General features: G+C 41.6%; 3 protein-coding genes across 4 annotated transcripts in view; 1 reads left to right on the plus strand and 2 right to left on the minus strand.

The window, feature by feature from the left end:
• The window catches only part of LOC311253222 (OX-2 membrane glycoprotein-like), a 12718-nt gene extending 5050 nt beyond the window's left edge, over nt 1-7668 (minus strand). Inside the window, exons 1-7 of one of the 2 annotated variants that reach the window (XM_084347032.1) lie at nt 7537-7668; nt 5752-5832; nt 5500-5632; nt 5029-5352; nt 4274-4603; nt 2677-2961; nt 2169-2270 (exon numbers count right to left, since the gene is read on the minus strand). In XM_084347032.1, the coding sequence (XP_084203158.1) occupies nt 2169-2270; nt 2677-2961; nt 4274-4603; nt 5029-5352; nt 5500-5569 (1111 nt within the window). In that variant the 5' untranslated portion in view covers nt 5570-5632; nt 5752-5832; nt 7537-7668. Of the gene's footprint in view, nt 1-2168; nt 2271-2676; nt 2962-4273; nt 4604-5028; nt 5353-5499; nt 5633-5751; nt 5836-7536 lie in introns of both variants that reach the window. The other variant, XM_084347033.1, reaches the window with a different exon arrangement.
• Nucleotides 5844-12136, plus strand: LOC311253223 (butyrophilin subfamily 2 member A2-like). The gene is made up of 7 exons (XM_084347034.1): nt 5844-6047; nt 8056-8280; nt 9422-9760; nt 9877-10176; nt 10253-10373; nt 10491-10553; nt 10641-12136. Exons 2-7 carry the CDS (start codon nt 8187-8189, stop codon nt 10675-10677), a joined length of 954 nt encoding a protein of 317 aa, XP_084203160.1. The 5' UTR covers nt 5844-6047; nt 8056-8186; the 3' UTR covers nt 10678-12136.
• Nucleotides 12137-12511: 375 nt separating this feature from the next.
• On the minus strand, nt 12512-16166 carry LOC311253018 (OX-2 membrane glycoprotein-like). Its single transcript, XM_084346695.1, has 7 exons — nt 16074-16166; nt 14898-15236; nt 14491-14790; nt 14288-14414; nt 14058-14120; nt 13675-13773; nt 12512-13435 (listed from the first exon to the last, which is right to left on the minus strand). Exons 1-7 carry the CDS (start codon nt 16126-16128, stop codon nt 13300-13302), a joined length of 1119 nt encoding a protein of 372 aa, XP_084202821.1. The 5' UTR covers nt 16129-16166; the 3' UTR covers nt 12512-13299.
• Nucleotides 16167-16582: the final 416 nt, after the last annotated feature.

Below are 16582 nucleotides of genomic sequence, written 5' to 3' on the forward strand. Positions count from 1 at the left end.
AGCTGAAGGAAAAAGGGAACTCATTATTCTTCTGATGGACCGTTTAGAAACCTTATAAGGATCCAAGGAGGTCTGATAAAAATATCAAAAATGAACTACAGTCGTTGGGATTTCTCTCATGACTTTGTTTTGTGACACAGTCCAAATTGTACGTTGCCAAATCGAGCGAGGCCCTGAGACCGTCCTGACCTTGAGACATCAGCTCCCACTTTTGTTTTTCTTCCTCTGCGGCCGCGACTTTTGTTTGGCCGACAGAAGCGCCAGCGTCAGCCAAGGCTCCTGTCACTGCCGCGATACGTTTGCTTTTCCCTGCTTCTCCTCGGCAGGCAGAAAATTTATGATAAAGGGGAAGTGGGCAGCGGTCCACGCAAGCCACATTACGCTGGCACAGAGCTGTTTCCGTGACACCCGGGGAGGATTGTTGGAAAGGTGTTAACAGGAGTCGAGGGAGTGTTGGTTGACACACGAGTAAGCATCCGCCCGGCCACCTCTGTGTAAAGAGAAGCTGTGAGTTGACCTTTAGCTTTCAGAGGGATGTGAGACATTTCATGGTTGAACGCTCTCACTTTACCAACGTGCACCTACGTCATCTTCACGCCTTCCTCCGAAGTTTCTTTTACAATCTTCACACAGATGGATTTCCTACATTTTCTCCCAAAAATTTAAGAGATTTTTTGTTGGTGTTTTAAAAAGGCCTTTCTAGACACAGCATTGAGTCAATTTGTAGTAAACTGACTGTCTCAGGGCACCACTGGACTACAACTGAATGTCTGTCACTATTGGATCATTGTTGGATTAGATCAGGTACCAGTACACCAGAACTTCTGAATAAGCATCTGAAACAGCTGATGAGAGACCCGTCTGATTGGCTATACAGCATTGGCTATATAAACTGATTGATTATGAATACAGACTACTTATTTCCTCGTCGCAGCTGCAAAACATACATATATGGTAGCTGTCAGTGTTTGTGACTACAACTTTATACTTGCTAAATCTACTTTATACTTGCTAAATCTATATTTTTGGCCACTTGGGGGCAGCAGAAACAAGATGTAATCACAACACTGACAAAGTATTTTCATCTTGTCCAACAACAACTTATTTACACAAACAGTCTTGTTTATCGTGTCTTCTTTTAGCTCTGTTTTGGTCTCCACCTGCTCCTGTTGTAAATATGTGGCTCTTAGCTGCCTAACGATCAACCACGCTAACCAGCTATAGTGGCTAAATTTGTCTTGTTTAGTAGTGTACGTTTTTTTATAGCCTTACACCTGGAAAACATGAGAGCGAACCAAAACAAGACAGTTGCGGAGTGGAAAATCAAAACAATGAGCTGAAAGACTCTGCACAAACTGCAGAGTCGGCTCATAATTCTCTGTGAGTTTGTCACTATGAGCAGCCTCTTTCATGTACGAGCAGTCATGCAATCCATTTTTAATATAAAAATATTGACTACAGCAGCTTTGAGCTCAACGTCTCACAGTCGGGATCGTCCTGGCTGAGGTTCTCTGAGGTCGGTTTGTCAAGGCTCATAAATCCCAGGATGTTTTTCAGTTTATGCAACCAGAAGAAATGTGAACATCATAATCACTACAATGACAAGAGGCACTCAAGACTTGGCCAGAGTAACAGACCACAAAATAAACAATGCACTGCATTTCGGAGTGTTTTTCTCCCATGATGGAGATCCTGTAATACAGAACTCCCTTTAGAAAAGACTGTATTTTAAAATAATAAGCCTCTTTTATTCAGTTGCTGCTCTTTTCTTTTTAATTCTGCGTCACATTCATACAGCTAGACAGTCAGTCTGTCTTCTGCTCAACATCAACATTATGATTTCCTCAACGTGCTTCTTTTCCAATTTCTTCACCCACGTTTTCCTGAGCTACCGGGGCACAGAAACTGGCAGCAAGGGGAAATCCACTAACATATACTTTTCATAACAGGAGTTGCAGTATTTTTGATGACATGCTCTAATTTACTCTTTTGCAACCACTCCTTGCACTTCCCAGAATTCCTCCGTTAAACCACTGGAGCACAGGCATGGCCTCGGCTTCCTGGATTAAATCATCTTGTAATTAAATGACACCTCAACAAAAACTATAATTACATTTGGTGAAGTCATTTAGGATGATTGAATGTGGCCTGAAAGAGTTGGGACTCACCGTCGGTACAGATGAAGCACTTGCAGAGACACACACACAGACACAGGAGGAGGACGGCCGCCACGCCGCACACCGAGAGCAGGATGACCATGGCTGGACCCACTGCAGCACACACACAAACACACACCTACATTTAATCCAAAGCACTGTTTATGTTTTAAGATGACACTGACATCTGGACTGAACATGTTAGGTGATGTGGTGGGAGTAGAAATAATCCTTCTCATACGCGGGGGGGACATTACAGGATCCAGGAGCCCATCAAAGCGGCCACAACAACCCCAGTGATGAAAATAACTGCGAATACACACATGTGGAAAACAAAAGGCTTCTTTCTGCTGCATCTCTGCACACTCAGATAGGACGGAGACATTTTGAGACAGTCCTGGTAGATAGTTTTACTTCTGACCAGCTTCTGTTGCACCAAATCTGCCCCTTTAGGATCAATAAATACATAATAAATCAATAAAATAAAAAACAATAACAAAAGGATTTAGGAGCTCCTCACTGTTTGTGTTGAGGGACACCGTGAGGGGCTTCGCCAGACCCGGGTGGTGCACGATGCACTTGACTGTCAGGTCACTGAGCAGCCCCGATTGAAAGATCAGCGTGCTCGTCACTATCGTCGTGCCGTCGCCCTGCTCGTAGGCGGAGGAAATGGGCGGCCCGAGCGTCCGGTTGTCCCCGCCGAAGTCCCACATGATCACCGCTGCGGGTCGGGACTGGGCGGTGCAGTTCGCCTCGGTGTATCCTGAGGAGGAGGCGACGTGGTTCACCTCTGGTTTGGGTAAAACTGGAAAAGGAAAGATTTTGTTTATTTAAGAGATTATTGGAAGTCATACTTGAGTAAAAGTAAAGATATCGTGTTAAATATTACTTTGTTTGAAGTGAAAGTTACCCATACGAATAGTACTTGAGTAAAAGTCTTAAAGTGTCTGATGTAGAATGTAATCTGCAAAGTAACAAGTAACTAAAGTAATCAAATAAATGTAATGGAGTCAAAAGTAAAACATTTGCCTTCAAAATGTGGAGTGGAGATATAAAGTAGCAGGAAATGGAAATGCTTAAGTAAAGTACCTTGAAATTGTACTTAAGTACAGCACTTGAGTAAATGTACTTAGTTACATTCGATCACTGATATTCTGTTTATTTTTTCGTGACTCTTGCAGCCATTTTGCATTTTGTCTGAGCGAGCCCAGCCAGCGGAAAGCAGAGATGTGTCCCTCTGCCTTCACAACGGAGATGGACAGACGGAGCACATCGCCTGTCAATCTGCCCCGAGGGCACAATGACACGGGTTGTCCTCCGTCAGAAAACAGAGGCCGAGCAGCTTTTTTACGAAGTCTCTGTGGTTGCGTTTGTGTGTCTGCATCTCTGGTCCCGTCAGTTTGAACAAAGCTTGTTTAGCAGAGCGCAAAGAAGCACACACACACACGGACTGAGGGCCTTGTGTCTGGGGAAACAGTGAGCCACTCATCCCCTGGGCTGTCTCCCAAATTAATCACCCCTTTCCCCTCAGTGACACCCCTCCCTCGGTCAACATTATCACTGCGAAAACACACACACACACGGAGAAGGATAAACACTCGCTCACACTCCTGGAGGGTTTGCTCACAACTTCTAAACGTCTAAGCCAGCTCTGGCACAGTAGGATGGGGTTAAGTGTTGCCGAGGGGCATGAAGCGCAGGTCAGAACAGTAGTTTAATGACTGGAGTAACTCTCACCTCAGGGCGGCCTGTGGTTTGTTTATACACAGCGTTTCCCTTTCCTGAGCTGAATCTGGGACAGACACACACACTCACACACACACACACACATTTCCTCTCCGTCTACAGTAACTCTTGCGTGTCACCAAAGTTGTACAGCATGACAGCAAATTCTCGTTTCAAGTGCGCTCATGCCAAAGTCCATTTAAAATTTGTACATTTTTCTGCATTAATGGCTTCTGTGGCTTTGGAGGATCAGTTCAGAGAAAATGAAAATCACTCAAGTAGCTTCGATTAGAGATTTTTTTAGCAGAGAGTGCATTAAATGTGCAAAAATTGGCCGTTTAGCCGTTAGCTCAGTTAGCTGTGCAGCTAGTGGGAGTATTAGTTGTACTCACCATACACAGAGAGGCAGGTGGTGCCGCTTTTGGTGCCGTCCGGGTACGTGTGGAACTCGCAGGTGTAGCACGCCTCGTCCTCCGTCCTGACCTGCTGGATGGTCAGCTGGGTGTCATCCAGGCTGCGGCTCAAGCCAACCCGACCCATGAACTGGTCAGTTATGGTCTGGTGGCCGCCCCTGGCGTAGGCGGCCACGGTGGTGGTGTCGCCCTGCTCGGCCGTCTTCCTCCACAGCACCTGGTGCACCCTCTCAGGGAGGCTGTACAAGCAGGACAGGGTGACCGTCTGCCCGCTCATGGCCGTCTTGTTGCCCTCCAGGCGCACTTTACCTGAGAAATGAACACCGTGTTAGCTGAATGTGGATTTACTTCTGCTTTTCAAGACTGCCGGTTGTGAGGAGCCACACTAACAGGAGGAGTCTGGGAGTGATAAAGAATGTGCATGCACACATTTTACACTAACAACAGGAAGTGCCTAGGCTAGCGAGGTGTGTGGGCTTTCTCCCCTGCTGGTCTCAGAGTTCAGACCTCAGCTGACTGCTTCCTGTCCCGCAAGGGGTCTTGTGAGACAAACAAACACTCTTTGTCTTTGTGGAAAAAAAGGACAATAGTTCAAACGTTAGGTGTGAGCTGCAGCGCTGAGAAACGTTTACTGAAGATCGCTTGTTCTTCACGATAACAGACGCCAGAATCCCAGAAAATAGAGACTGATTTATCATCTTGGAACATTAATGATCCTTAAAAACCAGACTGACCGATGACGCTGACGCACGTCGTCCCTTCCTGCAGCCCCGTTGGATAAATGTCAAAGACGCAGCGGTAGCAGCCCTCGTCATCAGGCCGCACCTGCCTGATGGTGATGGCGCTGGCGTCGTTGTGCGAGGCGGTGAGCTGCACCTTGGGGTCTTTGTGGCTGAAGCGGATGGGTGTGCTCTGTTCGTACGCCAGCAGGATCTTGTTGTGCTTGTTGTGCCAGCGCACTTGCCGCACAGTGTCGCCTGTTGCCGTCGTGATGTTGCAGCTGAGAAGGAGGGGATGACCGGCCTCTGCGCTCAGACTGGCGGGAGCTGTGACATCACCTGAGTTCAGAGACCACATTAGTAGCCTGTGATTAACAAGGCGTCTCAAACTCATATAAAGTTAGATTTTATAATATTTTATAGAATCTAAAAGTAGTTACAGTCAGTTGAATACTCCACAAAGCGCAGATTAGATGGAGAAGATACCTTTTGTCCTGCTAACAGCCGTCCCTACTATCCAGAGCAGCAGACACAGGTGCAGGGCAGGTCCACACATCGCACACTCAGCCTGGGTTACCAACTCACACTGGGACCCAGTATCGCATCCAGGCTGCTGCAGCTGCAAACACAAACACAACCACAACATGAACCTCAAACTAGCATGTGGCTACATCGCATTGAAAAAAAAAGAAAGAAGAAGAAATGAGTGTGAATGAGGAGGCTGTGATGCAGATGTACCCCTGTCAGCTGTCCAGTGTTGTGACTTGTTGAGCTGCTGTTGGTCAGCACAGTCGTAGCTGCATCTTACTGGCACGCTGTCTGCTGTCAGAGGAGACATGAAGCCAGAGGATGACATGAGGCATGACGGCATCGTCTCAGCATCATCATCACAGATTACACTCTTCGCTCAGTAGCGAAGGAAAAAACCCCAAATTGGATACTAATCACTGCCATGGTGATACAGTGTGTGAGCATCAACAACAACAGCTGCTGACTCAAAAAACGTCACCTGCGGTCTAATGGAGGTTTTACAGGTTAGTGCACAGCATGCACCCTGCAGCGGTTAAACCCATTATTATCAGGCAGCACAACAAGCGGCCACTTTGAGGTCTAGACTGTGTTAACCTCGAGATTTCAAAATCGATACCTGAAGCTCAACCTCAAGGTAATTACAGTAGCAGGAGATGATGCAAGGAGTGACGAGGAGATTAGTCAGTAAGGTGATCACAGCATGAGTGACTGCATTTATAAAATACAATAGAAAGATGCCTCGGTAGATCTGTTCTGTATCCTGGATGAAGAGGTGTAAACAGCAGGGATCAGGATTTTCATCAGACCCGACAGGTATTTCTGGGAAAGAGAAGCCCGCCTAAACCACAAGACAGACCAGGTCCAGACCTCAGAGCTTTTACGGGGCTTATTTGCTCTTTTACAGTGCCAACCATCTGGCTTCAAACATGAAGCCTGCTCCTGTTGGGCAGCAGTTAAATCACTTTTTCTGGCTACAAAAACATCACTGATGTCCGACAGTGGGCTGTTCTAATGGCCTCGACGAGTCAGATTCAATCAATCAGTCAGCTTTTAATGTGAAGCCACACCTGCACTCGCCTACAAGTACTACACTGGCCAGTTTGTACCTCAAGAGTTGACAGTCTGATAGTAAAAAACACCAACACTGCTCTTGTGCTCCAAACTCCCAGTCCAGTCAGCTAATACAACCACTAGCTGCACGGCTAACTGAGCTAACTAGTTAATGGCAGCTATAGTTTGTAGCAGTCAGCGGTTAGTTTCGAATATGAAGTGGACAGGTGGCGAAGTCTTACATATTGTACCTTTAAGTACTTAGTTACTTTCCATTATGTGGAATGTTTCATGTTCACCGAGAGGGACGACTGAAGCCAGGCTGCCAACCTGACTCCTCTACATCCAGATGTGCACCCAACATTGTTGCGGCAGCTGGTTCAGTCCCAGAGGACAGAAAACTAAACCTTTCCCACGTGTGTTTCTTAAAAGCATGGGGGGGGGGAATAGGTTTTAATGATGCCGACCTGTGGATGTAAATCAATCTTTGGTCTGATCACATGAAAATCATAAAAATTGATAAAAGGCTGCAGAGAAAAGTTACACATGAGGATTTTACACTAAAATAAATCATGAAAAATGGCAAACTTTCACGAAAAATGTAATTTGTGCTTTTATAGAGTCAAAGTTATTTAAAAATAAAGTGGTTTTGAACTTGTTTTCTAGTTTAGATCAATGATACAGGTAGATACATGAATAATGAGGCAACAATTCTAGTTTAATAAAAGTTTAAATGTTATTTTCAGATTTAAAAAGTCGTTCTTAAACAGACATATATTCATAAGCAGGTGCTGAAGAGTTTCACCATAAAATGTTGGACAAACTAACTAAGTTTTTGTTGGTGGGTGAAGTAAGAAAATGTAAAACTACAATAATCACGTTACTCTAAACTCATTCTGCTGCAACTAAAAGCGTGTCTCGTGATGAAGAGGTCAGACTCACCCTCTGACAGATGATCCTCCACAGCACAGTCAGCTCCCAGTGCTGCAGATGCTGCCCGTGCTACAGGTAGTGTGAGACTGCAGCACAACAGTCCACCGTGCATTGATTTAAACTGCGACTGAACACAGCTCAGTTCCTTCCAACCCCTCATCTCACAACAGCCCCAAAGTCTGACTCTGTGAACCTGAGAGAAGCAGGACCTCCAGTGGTCATGTTGTGTAGCTGCTGCTGCTCACTGAATATGTGGAAATACATCAAATTATAATCAGTTTATATTGTTTTTTTGATAAGTCAGTAAATCACCACATTGTGGTATCATAGGCTGATATTCAAATATATATAAATACATATACATATATACACATATACATTTATATACGGTATAATTTATTTTATTTCATTTTAATTTGCTTTGTTTTTTGTTTATTTATCTATTGTTTGGTTGTTTTTTTGTTGTTTTTTTGGGTGGGGGGGTGTACTAATATTTTCAACCATGTACTTGTACCATGTACCATGCAGAATGTAACCTGAAGTACATGAAGCCCTGAGGATGCACGACACTCCGGTACAGTCGGTGGCAGCACCTTTGCGATCCGCCATTAAATTAGAGAAGAAGACGAAGGACGCAGAAGTGGTTTGCCGGTGTATCAATGTGCGCCACAGGTCCCGTCAGGTCCAGTCGGACCGGGATGGACCTCAGTGCACTGCTACTTTTCTTTTACACGTTGGGACTCGTTCAGAAAGGTGAGCAAAAGATGAGAAAGTAATGTGTGATTCAAACATTTTACATGTTTGTGTTATTTCTCTTGAACTTAAAGTTGAGCTGTGACTCATTCTTTGTTAATTAACGTCATTACTGCGTTTTAATTCCAAAAGTACCTTTGCATTTTGCTTAATATGATAATATATATTTTGCAAGGAAAAATGCCTTTAAAAGAAGTTGTTTCTATTAGCTGTCATGTGAGTTTATTCAGGAAGTTAGTTGAAGAAACGCACAGTCAGCAGTGATCTCACAAAGAGTAAATATAATACACTGGCAATTAAAGCAGGTTTATTTGTATAGCACAAGGCAACTCAGAGTGCTTTACAGAGGCATACAAATGACATTAAAAGAAATTAAAAAATGCATTTAAAATACATTAAAAAGAAGAAGGAAGACATCAAGAAACAAAACATTAAAACAAGTTTAGAAATAGGAAAGTAAGCTGAAATAGAATAGTACGGAGCCCTGGAGGTGACATGGATGTGTTTTTCTGTTTTTTTTTTAATGATAAAGTTTATAATAACACATCAGCTTTGGGTGGAATAGTAAATAGTACACAAGTGGAACTGAAACTGATCTTATGTACACAGTGTTGTTAACCCACACAGACACAGATAAACATTTGCCTGATTTTATTGACAATTCTTCCAAGGTGTGCGAGTATTGTAACAGACTTGATTCATACTGGCTGCTATCATAAGCCATTACTAGAATAAGAATACATTTATGTTTAAATCTCATCACGAAAGGAGCAAGTCTCTTTACGTAATACATAAATCATTGGCTACAACACGACTCATGACCGCTCTTTTAGTCCATTTAGATGCGTTCATCTATACTCGCACGCGCGAAATTGCTTCAATGAAAAGCAGTTTCACTGTTGATCTATACCCATTATCACAAAGTGCACTTTAATTTCTTTTTTAATCAACCAATCACAGCAAAGCAAAGGGTTCAACCATGCCTGCTCACCAAATTAAAAGCTTCTGTCTCAGAGCTCAATCACACCTCAGCTGGGACTCGTTACAGGTTTTAGGTTTTAGAGGTTTTTTCACTCTGGCCAGGAGCCCCTCAAGTGTCACATACATTGTTGGAAACCTCTGAAACTTTCTCTTCGTGCAGGTCTGACAGATCTGATACGAACACAGCGGACTGTGATGGCAGCTGAAGGAGATGAAGCCCTCTTAAACTGTGAGCTGCTGCAATCTAAAGATGTTCATCAGGTCATATGGTGGAAAGTTTTAACCAAGGGGGAGACTAATCTTATTTCTCAGCACAAAGAATATGGTCAAGGTGTGAATCCTGACTTCAGAGATAAACTAAAGTTTACAGATGCTGGACTGCAGAGCAGCTCCATCATCATCAGAAACGTGACAGAACAAGATGAAGGCTGCTATTGCTGCTTGTTCAACATTGATCCTGGTGATGATCTAAACGCTACAACCTGCCTCCAACTCTTTGGTAAAGTAAAGTCATTTCTGCTGTACATCACAAAGAACACTGACAGAGAGTATTAATGCTGATGTCTTTGCTACGACATCATGAATGTGATATTTTTAAATATCTTTTCTGTGCAGAGCTGCATGAACCCGTTCTCCATGTGGGAGACTCAAACTCTGAGGAGACAGTTGTGTCCTGCTCGGCCACAGGTCGACCTGCTCCCACAGTCACATTAACTGTCCTGAGAGACAACGTCCACTTTTCTGACCCTGTCAGTGTCTCCAACACCAACGGTACAGTCACTGTCACCTCTACAGCTGTGCTGACTGGTCTCCATGACAACAGCACAGAGGTCAGATGTGCAGTGCGAGTGCTCTCTGGTCCTCAGAAAGAGAAGATCATGATGATTCCTGCTGAAGTCAAACAGTCTGCTGATGGTGAGAAACACTTCCACACATACTGATTCAGAGAACGATGAGGACTTTAAACTCATGTCTTTTGTTTATCTGACAGGTTTCAGTGAGGATTCTGGGGTCGAGATCAGAGATCTCACCAGGATCACTATATTGTCCGTGGTACTTTGTTGTGTTGCAGCAGCCGTCACAGTCCTGCTGATACGAAAACACTGGAACAGGTAATTCTTAACTTTCAGCTCATCATTTGTCTCATTTAATTTGGTAATGATTGATTCGATCAATAAATGAAAAATTCATATATTTTTGTTCACCTTTGACTTTTCTTCATCCTTCAGGCTGAAACAAAGAGACTCTGAGGAGATCAACACACCACAAGAAACAACTGAACACACTCAAGAGTAAGATCACTTCTTGATTTCTCACTTGTAAATGTTTTTTGTTGCTTCAGACTGATGAAATTACTAATATGTTGTTTTTAACTAAAGGACTGAAACACCTTTCATGCCTCAAGAAAACGAGTAGTTAAGACAACGGACGCCACCTGAGAAAAGTGGAGAAATATGACTGAACAAAAGCATCGACTGACACTCGGCAACAACTACCTGGTGACAACCAAACAACCCACAAGACTGTAGTGGAAGAACGAAAACTGCCCTAAAATATGGTGACATCTGTGAAAGACTCCATGTTCATTTAACATTTGTTCAGAGAGATTTAGAAATTGATGTCTTGCTTTATTTTAGGTATGAAGACGTGTTTTTCTGTCTGTTTTAGCACTCACTTTTATAACTACTACTGTTTACTTGCTGGAGAAACGTATGTAGAAACTGAACAATGTTTTTATTTGAAGGATCAAAACAGTTTTAATGCAGGAAGAGAACGAGCTGATGAGGTTGCTGATGTCTATTAGAAAATAGAACAAGGGACAACCTGAACGCATCGTCTTCAAAAGTGTTTCTCTGAAGTGTAAATTACAAATGTAAATATGTGATAAAAGTTTTCCCGGTGGACCGACGACCCTGGGGCCAGTAAAATCGTAATTTAAAAATATTCATATAGCATGTAATAATAACTTGATGTCATCCCAGCAGTGTGTTGAACATGTGCTGCAGTAACACAAAATGTCCACTGGAGGTCCTGCTTCTCTCACATTTACAGAAGAAGAGTTGAGGCTGGTTTGAGGGATGAAGGACTGAACACGTCCAGTTACTAGTTGTTGACTTTTCAGCAAAAGTACCCAAAAATCAAACTTGAGTAAAAGATATTAAGTGAATGTGAAATGTGCTTAAGTACCAAAAGTACAAGTAAGAGTAAATTATATGTATATTTAAATGGTTGCATAATGTAAACTATGGGTCGACGGTGATATTTAGCATGATTATCAGAACCATGAATTTAAAAATGTTCCATGTGGTTCTGATGCAGCATGTAATCTGCAAAGTAAAGAGTAACTAAAGCTATCAAACAATGTAGTGGTGTAAGAAGTAGGATATTTAATACCCAATGTGTCGAGTAGTTGAAGTCTGAAGTTGCAAAAAATGGAAATACTTGAGTAAAGTACAAATACCTCAACTTTGTACGTAAGTACAGCAGTTGAGTAAATGTACTTAGTTACATTACATCACTGGTTTTCAGCCTAATGATATCAGATTGTGTCAGAGATTCTCATCTGTCACCTATCAGGTATAAATATTACTTTTTATTACTTTAAATTATGTATTACGTTACATTATGTGTTCTCATCTTATAGTTTAAGTTGTATTATCTAATTTGTTGGAATTACATGCTCCTATACATTATTTATGACCAATTTATTTTATCTACCTATTTTGTATGTCATACATACAATGTGACTTTTTTTTGTGTGTGTGCAGAGAGGCATTGTGGGTTGTCTTGTTGTTTAGATGTAACGGAGCACTTGCCATGGCTACTGATGATTTTCCCGGAGCTGCGAAGAAGTGAATAAACACATGGAAAGAGATCTATACGTTGTATTTCAAATCAAATGTCCATGTACTTCTCTCTGATTGGTTCAGATGTGTTGTTTTTTAAAAATGTTTCTCAACAAAATTTTTCATATTGCACTTTTTGTTTTTATGTTCTGTTTGTTATCTTTTAATCCATGTCAGATAAACATAGTGGAGTATAATGTAGTATATATTTTTTGTAAAATGTAGTTGAGTAGAAGTGTAAAGTTTTATACTCAGTAGAAAAGAAATCAAACTCAAAAGTTAGATTTTATAATATTTGATGGAATTTAAAATCATCTTAAAAGTAGTTACAGTCAGTTTAATACACCAAAAAGCACACCTGTGTATATATATATACACATACACATATATATATATAAATGTATAGTAAGGGTTGGGTCACAGAAACTATTTTGATTTTAAGATATATAGAGATTCTTCAAACATTTTATTAAAATACATGTAAGAAATACAAATATCACATGTAGTTACCTGCCACATAGAAAACATAAAGCCTTTTCCAGACATATAAAATCCAGAGTTTTAAGATTTTCAGTCAATATTTGGTTCACAAAATGCTGATTTTGTTACATTTCCATTACTAATATAATGATGTGCACATTTGATTTGCCCACAATTGCAACCTTAAGCCATAATTTAGATCATTAGACGACGACAAACAATATAAACATTGATTTTTGAGATTCACACATTAATAATACTGTTTGATTATTAGTTACATTCAGTATTGACAGTAGTGTCATTTCAGATCTGCCAGAATTCATTGTTATTTATTTGTATCTTTATATTCAAGGATACAAAAAGAAGCAGCAGCACATTTTTATACATTTCATCTGGATGCAGCAGTGAAGATGTTACAAAAAACTTGTGTCTGAAGTCACAATAAACAGAAGTGATTAACAAACCAAAGATCAGGAAGGAAATGAATTACATGAAAACAGGACTTACAATTAATGTAGATGTAAAAACTACACATCATGAAAAAGATGTATAAACAATTATTATTCATGAACTGGGAGACATGTTCTGACTGTTGGAGTGTAGGATGGATCTTTAAAAGGTCCTTCAGTACCAGTTATTTCACACGTCACCATATCTGTCTTCATTCTGACATTAACGTCTTGTGGGTTATTCTCTGTCACTAAATCACGGACTATGGTGAAAACAATTGTCGGTTAGGTGCTCTTTTTGAGGACAAGTCTTTTGGAGAGTCCCTTTCTTTCTTTTTCGCAGTAGACATCCGTAGTCTTACCTTCTCGTTGTCTTCCGGCATTGAAGGTGTTTTGATCCTTCAGATAAAAACAAGACATACGTCAGTTTCTAAATCTCTCTGAACAAGTGTTATGTGAATGAACATAGAGACTATGAATACATGATGGTCCATGAAGAGTTAAGTGCATCACAACTGGCTTCATTTATAAATACAATTTTAGTTGTGGAAAGTCAAAACAGAGTGGAGACTAAATCATGTTGAAAAGAAGCAATAAAAAATAAATGTGTACAAGTAAAAATTAATAGATTGTCTTACGAAGACAGTTGTTGGTTAGTTCCTCTTGTTCTCTTTTTTCCAGTAGACGTGCATGATCTTACCAGCTCGTTCACTTTCTGCATTAAAGGTGTTGTGTACCTTCAGATAAAAACAAGACATAGTTTCTAAATTACTCCAGCACGTCAACAGTAGTAGTCAGAAAAGTGAGCACGAAAACAGACAGAAAAACACGTCTTCATACATATCATCCATTGCTCCCTTGATTAATACTATGGCCACTAGAGGTCGCCACAAACGTACACATCAGTTGTTAAACAATCAACCAGTGGTTTCAATTTTTTGGTGAAGCTGTGTTGGACGCAGTGAAGACAGATTAAATCATTTCACAAATACGCAATTAATGAATGAATGAATTGTCTTACTCTGGAGTGTTTTCGTTTGGTTTTTGCGGTGTCTTGATCTCCTCTGGGTCTCCGTGTGACGAACTGAAGAATTGAAGAGAAGTCAGTGCAGAACAAACATTTATCAATTTCTGATTGATCTCGGTCAATTATTAATATGAATTTCGTATTTCTCGGTGTTGTCTGAAAAGATCAGATCAATCATTACCAAATTAAATGAGACAAATGATGAGCTGAAAGTTAAGAATTACCTGCTCCTGTGTTTCCATATCAGCAGGACTGTGATGATTGCTGCAACACAACATAAGGACAGTACCACGGACAATATAGTGGTCCTGCTGTCAGCTGTGATCTCGCTCCCAGAATCCTCCCTTAAAGCTGTCAGATAAACAAAAGACATGAGTTTAAAGTCCTCATCGTTCTCTGAATCAGTATGTGTGGAAGTGTTTCTCACCATCAGCAGACTGTTTGACTTCAGCAGGAATCATCATGATCTTCTCTTTCTGAGGACCAGAGAGCACTCGCACTGCACATCTGACCTCTGTGCTGTTGTCATGGAGACGAGTCAGCACAGCTGTAGAGGTGACAGTGACTGTACCGTTGGTGTTGGAGACACTGACAGGGTCAGAAAAGTGGACGTTGTCTCTCAGGACACTTAATGTCACTGTGGGAGCAGGTCGACCTGTGGCCGAGCAGGACACAACTGTCTCCTCAGAGTTTGAGTCTCCCACATGGAGAACGGGTTCGTGCAGCTCTGCAGAGGCAGATTGAGCAAAGTGAGATTAGAGTAATTACATTTTCATGGTGAGCAAAGGTGATTCACTTCCATGCATTTTGTTATATAAGCATAAAGGTTCTTACTGTAGACTTTGAGGCAGGTTGAACCAGAGACAGCACCTTCAGGGTAGGCGTTGAACAAACAGCGATAGCAGCCTTCATCCAGCTCTGTTGTGTTCTTGATAACTATGGAGCAGTTCTGCAGTCCATTTTCTTTAATCTCCACTTTTCCTTGGAAATCAGCATTCACCCTTCGACCAAAGTACTTGTTGTAGGAAGCAATATTCTCCTCCCCCTCAGGTAAAACTTTCTGCCACGTGACCTGGAGGACTTCTTTAGTCTGCAGCAGCTGGCAGCTTAAACAAGCCTCGTCTCCTACAGCTGCAACCACATCCCGCTCTGTTTGGATCAGAGCTGTCAGACCTGCAGGAAAAGATAGTTTCACAGGTGAGATGTAAGCGGAGGAGGCAGACACGAGGTAAGAGGAGTCCAGGCCTCCGACAGACATTTTATAAAATGGACCCTTCTCATTTTCTCTATTTTAACCCCTCATCAGTTGGACAACCTAGAGGAACCCATTCCACAGGGGACTCATGATCATGATCATATCTCACACGCCAGAGAAACAGCTTTACAGTGGCTACCAGGCAAGATCCTAAGATTAAGATTGTAATTAGAGTTTTACTACACCCGCTCCCCAAGATCCAAATAAACTTATAAAGTCACCATAATTTAATCTGTGGCTGTCAGGCAGTTCTTTTACACCATGTGCTGCATCATGGATCATGTTCATCACATCAGTGGTGGCATCAGAGATATAGGATACCGTTTATAAATAATAAAATATAATCTTAACACTCGGTTCAAGCTCACTTTCTGGACAGAAATGTACTCTTAACAAATAATCTGATAAATAAAAAAGACACTCCGTTCAAGTGCTTGTGGATTAATTATTTTTTATAGGTCAAGAGTGAAAATGAGTTTGAAGGATAAACATGAACTAAAAACAAAGCTTAAAAATAAAATCCCAGTGATGAATTATGATTTATTTTCTTGGCAAACTAAATTAGGCCATATAATATGAATATCTACAAATCGAAACTAAAAGTACATTCAAAACTAACCGCGCAAAATCCCGCGTAAAATGCGCCATGTGACGCAACTGGAGTAAACAGACAACATTCATGAGTCGCAGCTGCACTGTCAGCTCAATCGAGACACATACACGTGAAACACGTTACTGTATCATCTTTCTCTTACCTTTGTGAAAGACTCCCAACACACACAACACATGAACGAGTGCACGGTGCTCCATCTCTGCTGCGGACTGAGTGAACCGCCAACATTCATATCTCCCAGATGTCACTGCAGGCTGCGCACGCAGGTGTCCAAAGGTGACTTCCTGGTAAGCTGATCCCAGAGGGTGTCACATAAACACGTATTCACCAAGACATGAAGCAACCAGACCCAAGAAACAAGCATGTAGGCTCACCTTATTATTTAAATGATAACTAAAGACTGTTATTTAATCAGAAATGGCTGATTTACTGTTAAAAATGTGATTTAAACAGCGCGTGACGCCTGGTGCACCCAACCCCACCACAGTGGTACATCTGAACCAATCAGGGAGAAGTATTGTTGTCCAACCTCTCAGTACAATGAATGAGACTTTATTACTTCAGCTTCACCAAAGGAAAATTATGATGAAGTAATAAAAAGTCATTAAAAAGTCAACAACTAGTAACTGGACGTGTTCAGTCCTTCATCCC

Source organism: Pagrus pagrus, assembly GCF_965226575.1.
Source record: "Pagrus pagrus genome assembly, chromosome: 24".
Lineage (NCBI taxonomy): Eukaryota > Metazoa > Chordata > Actinopteri > Spariformes > Sparidae > Pagrus > Pagrus pagrus.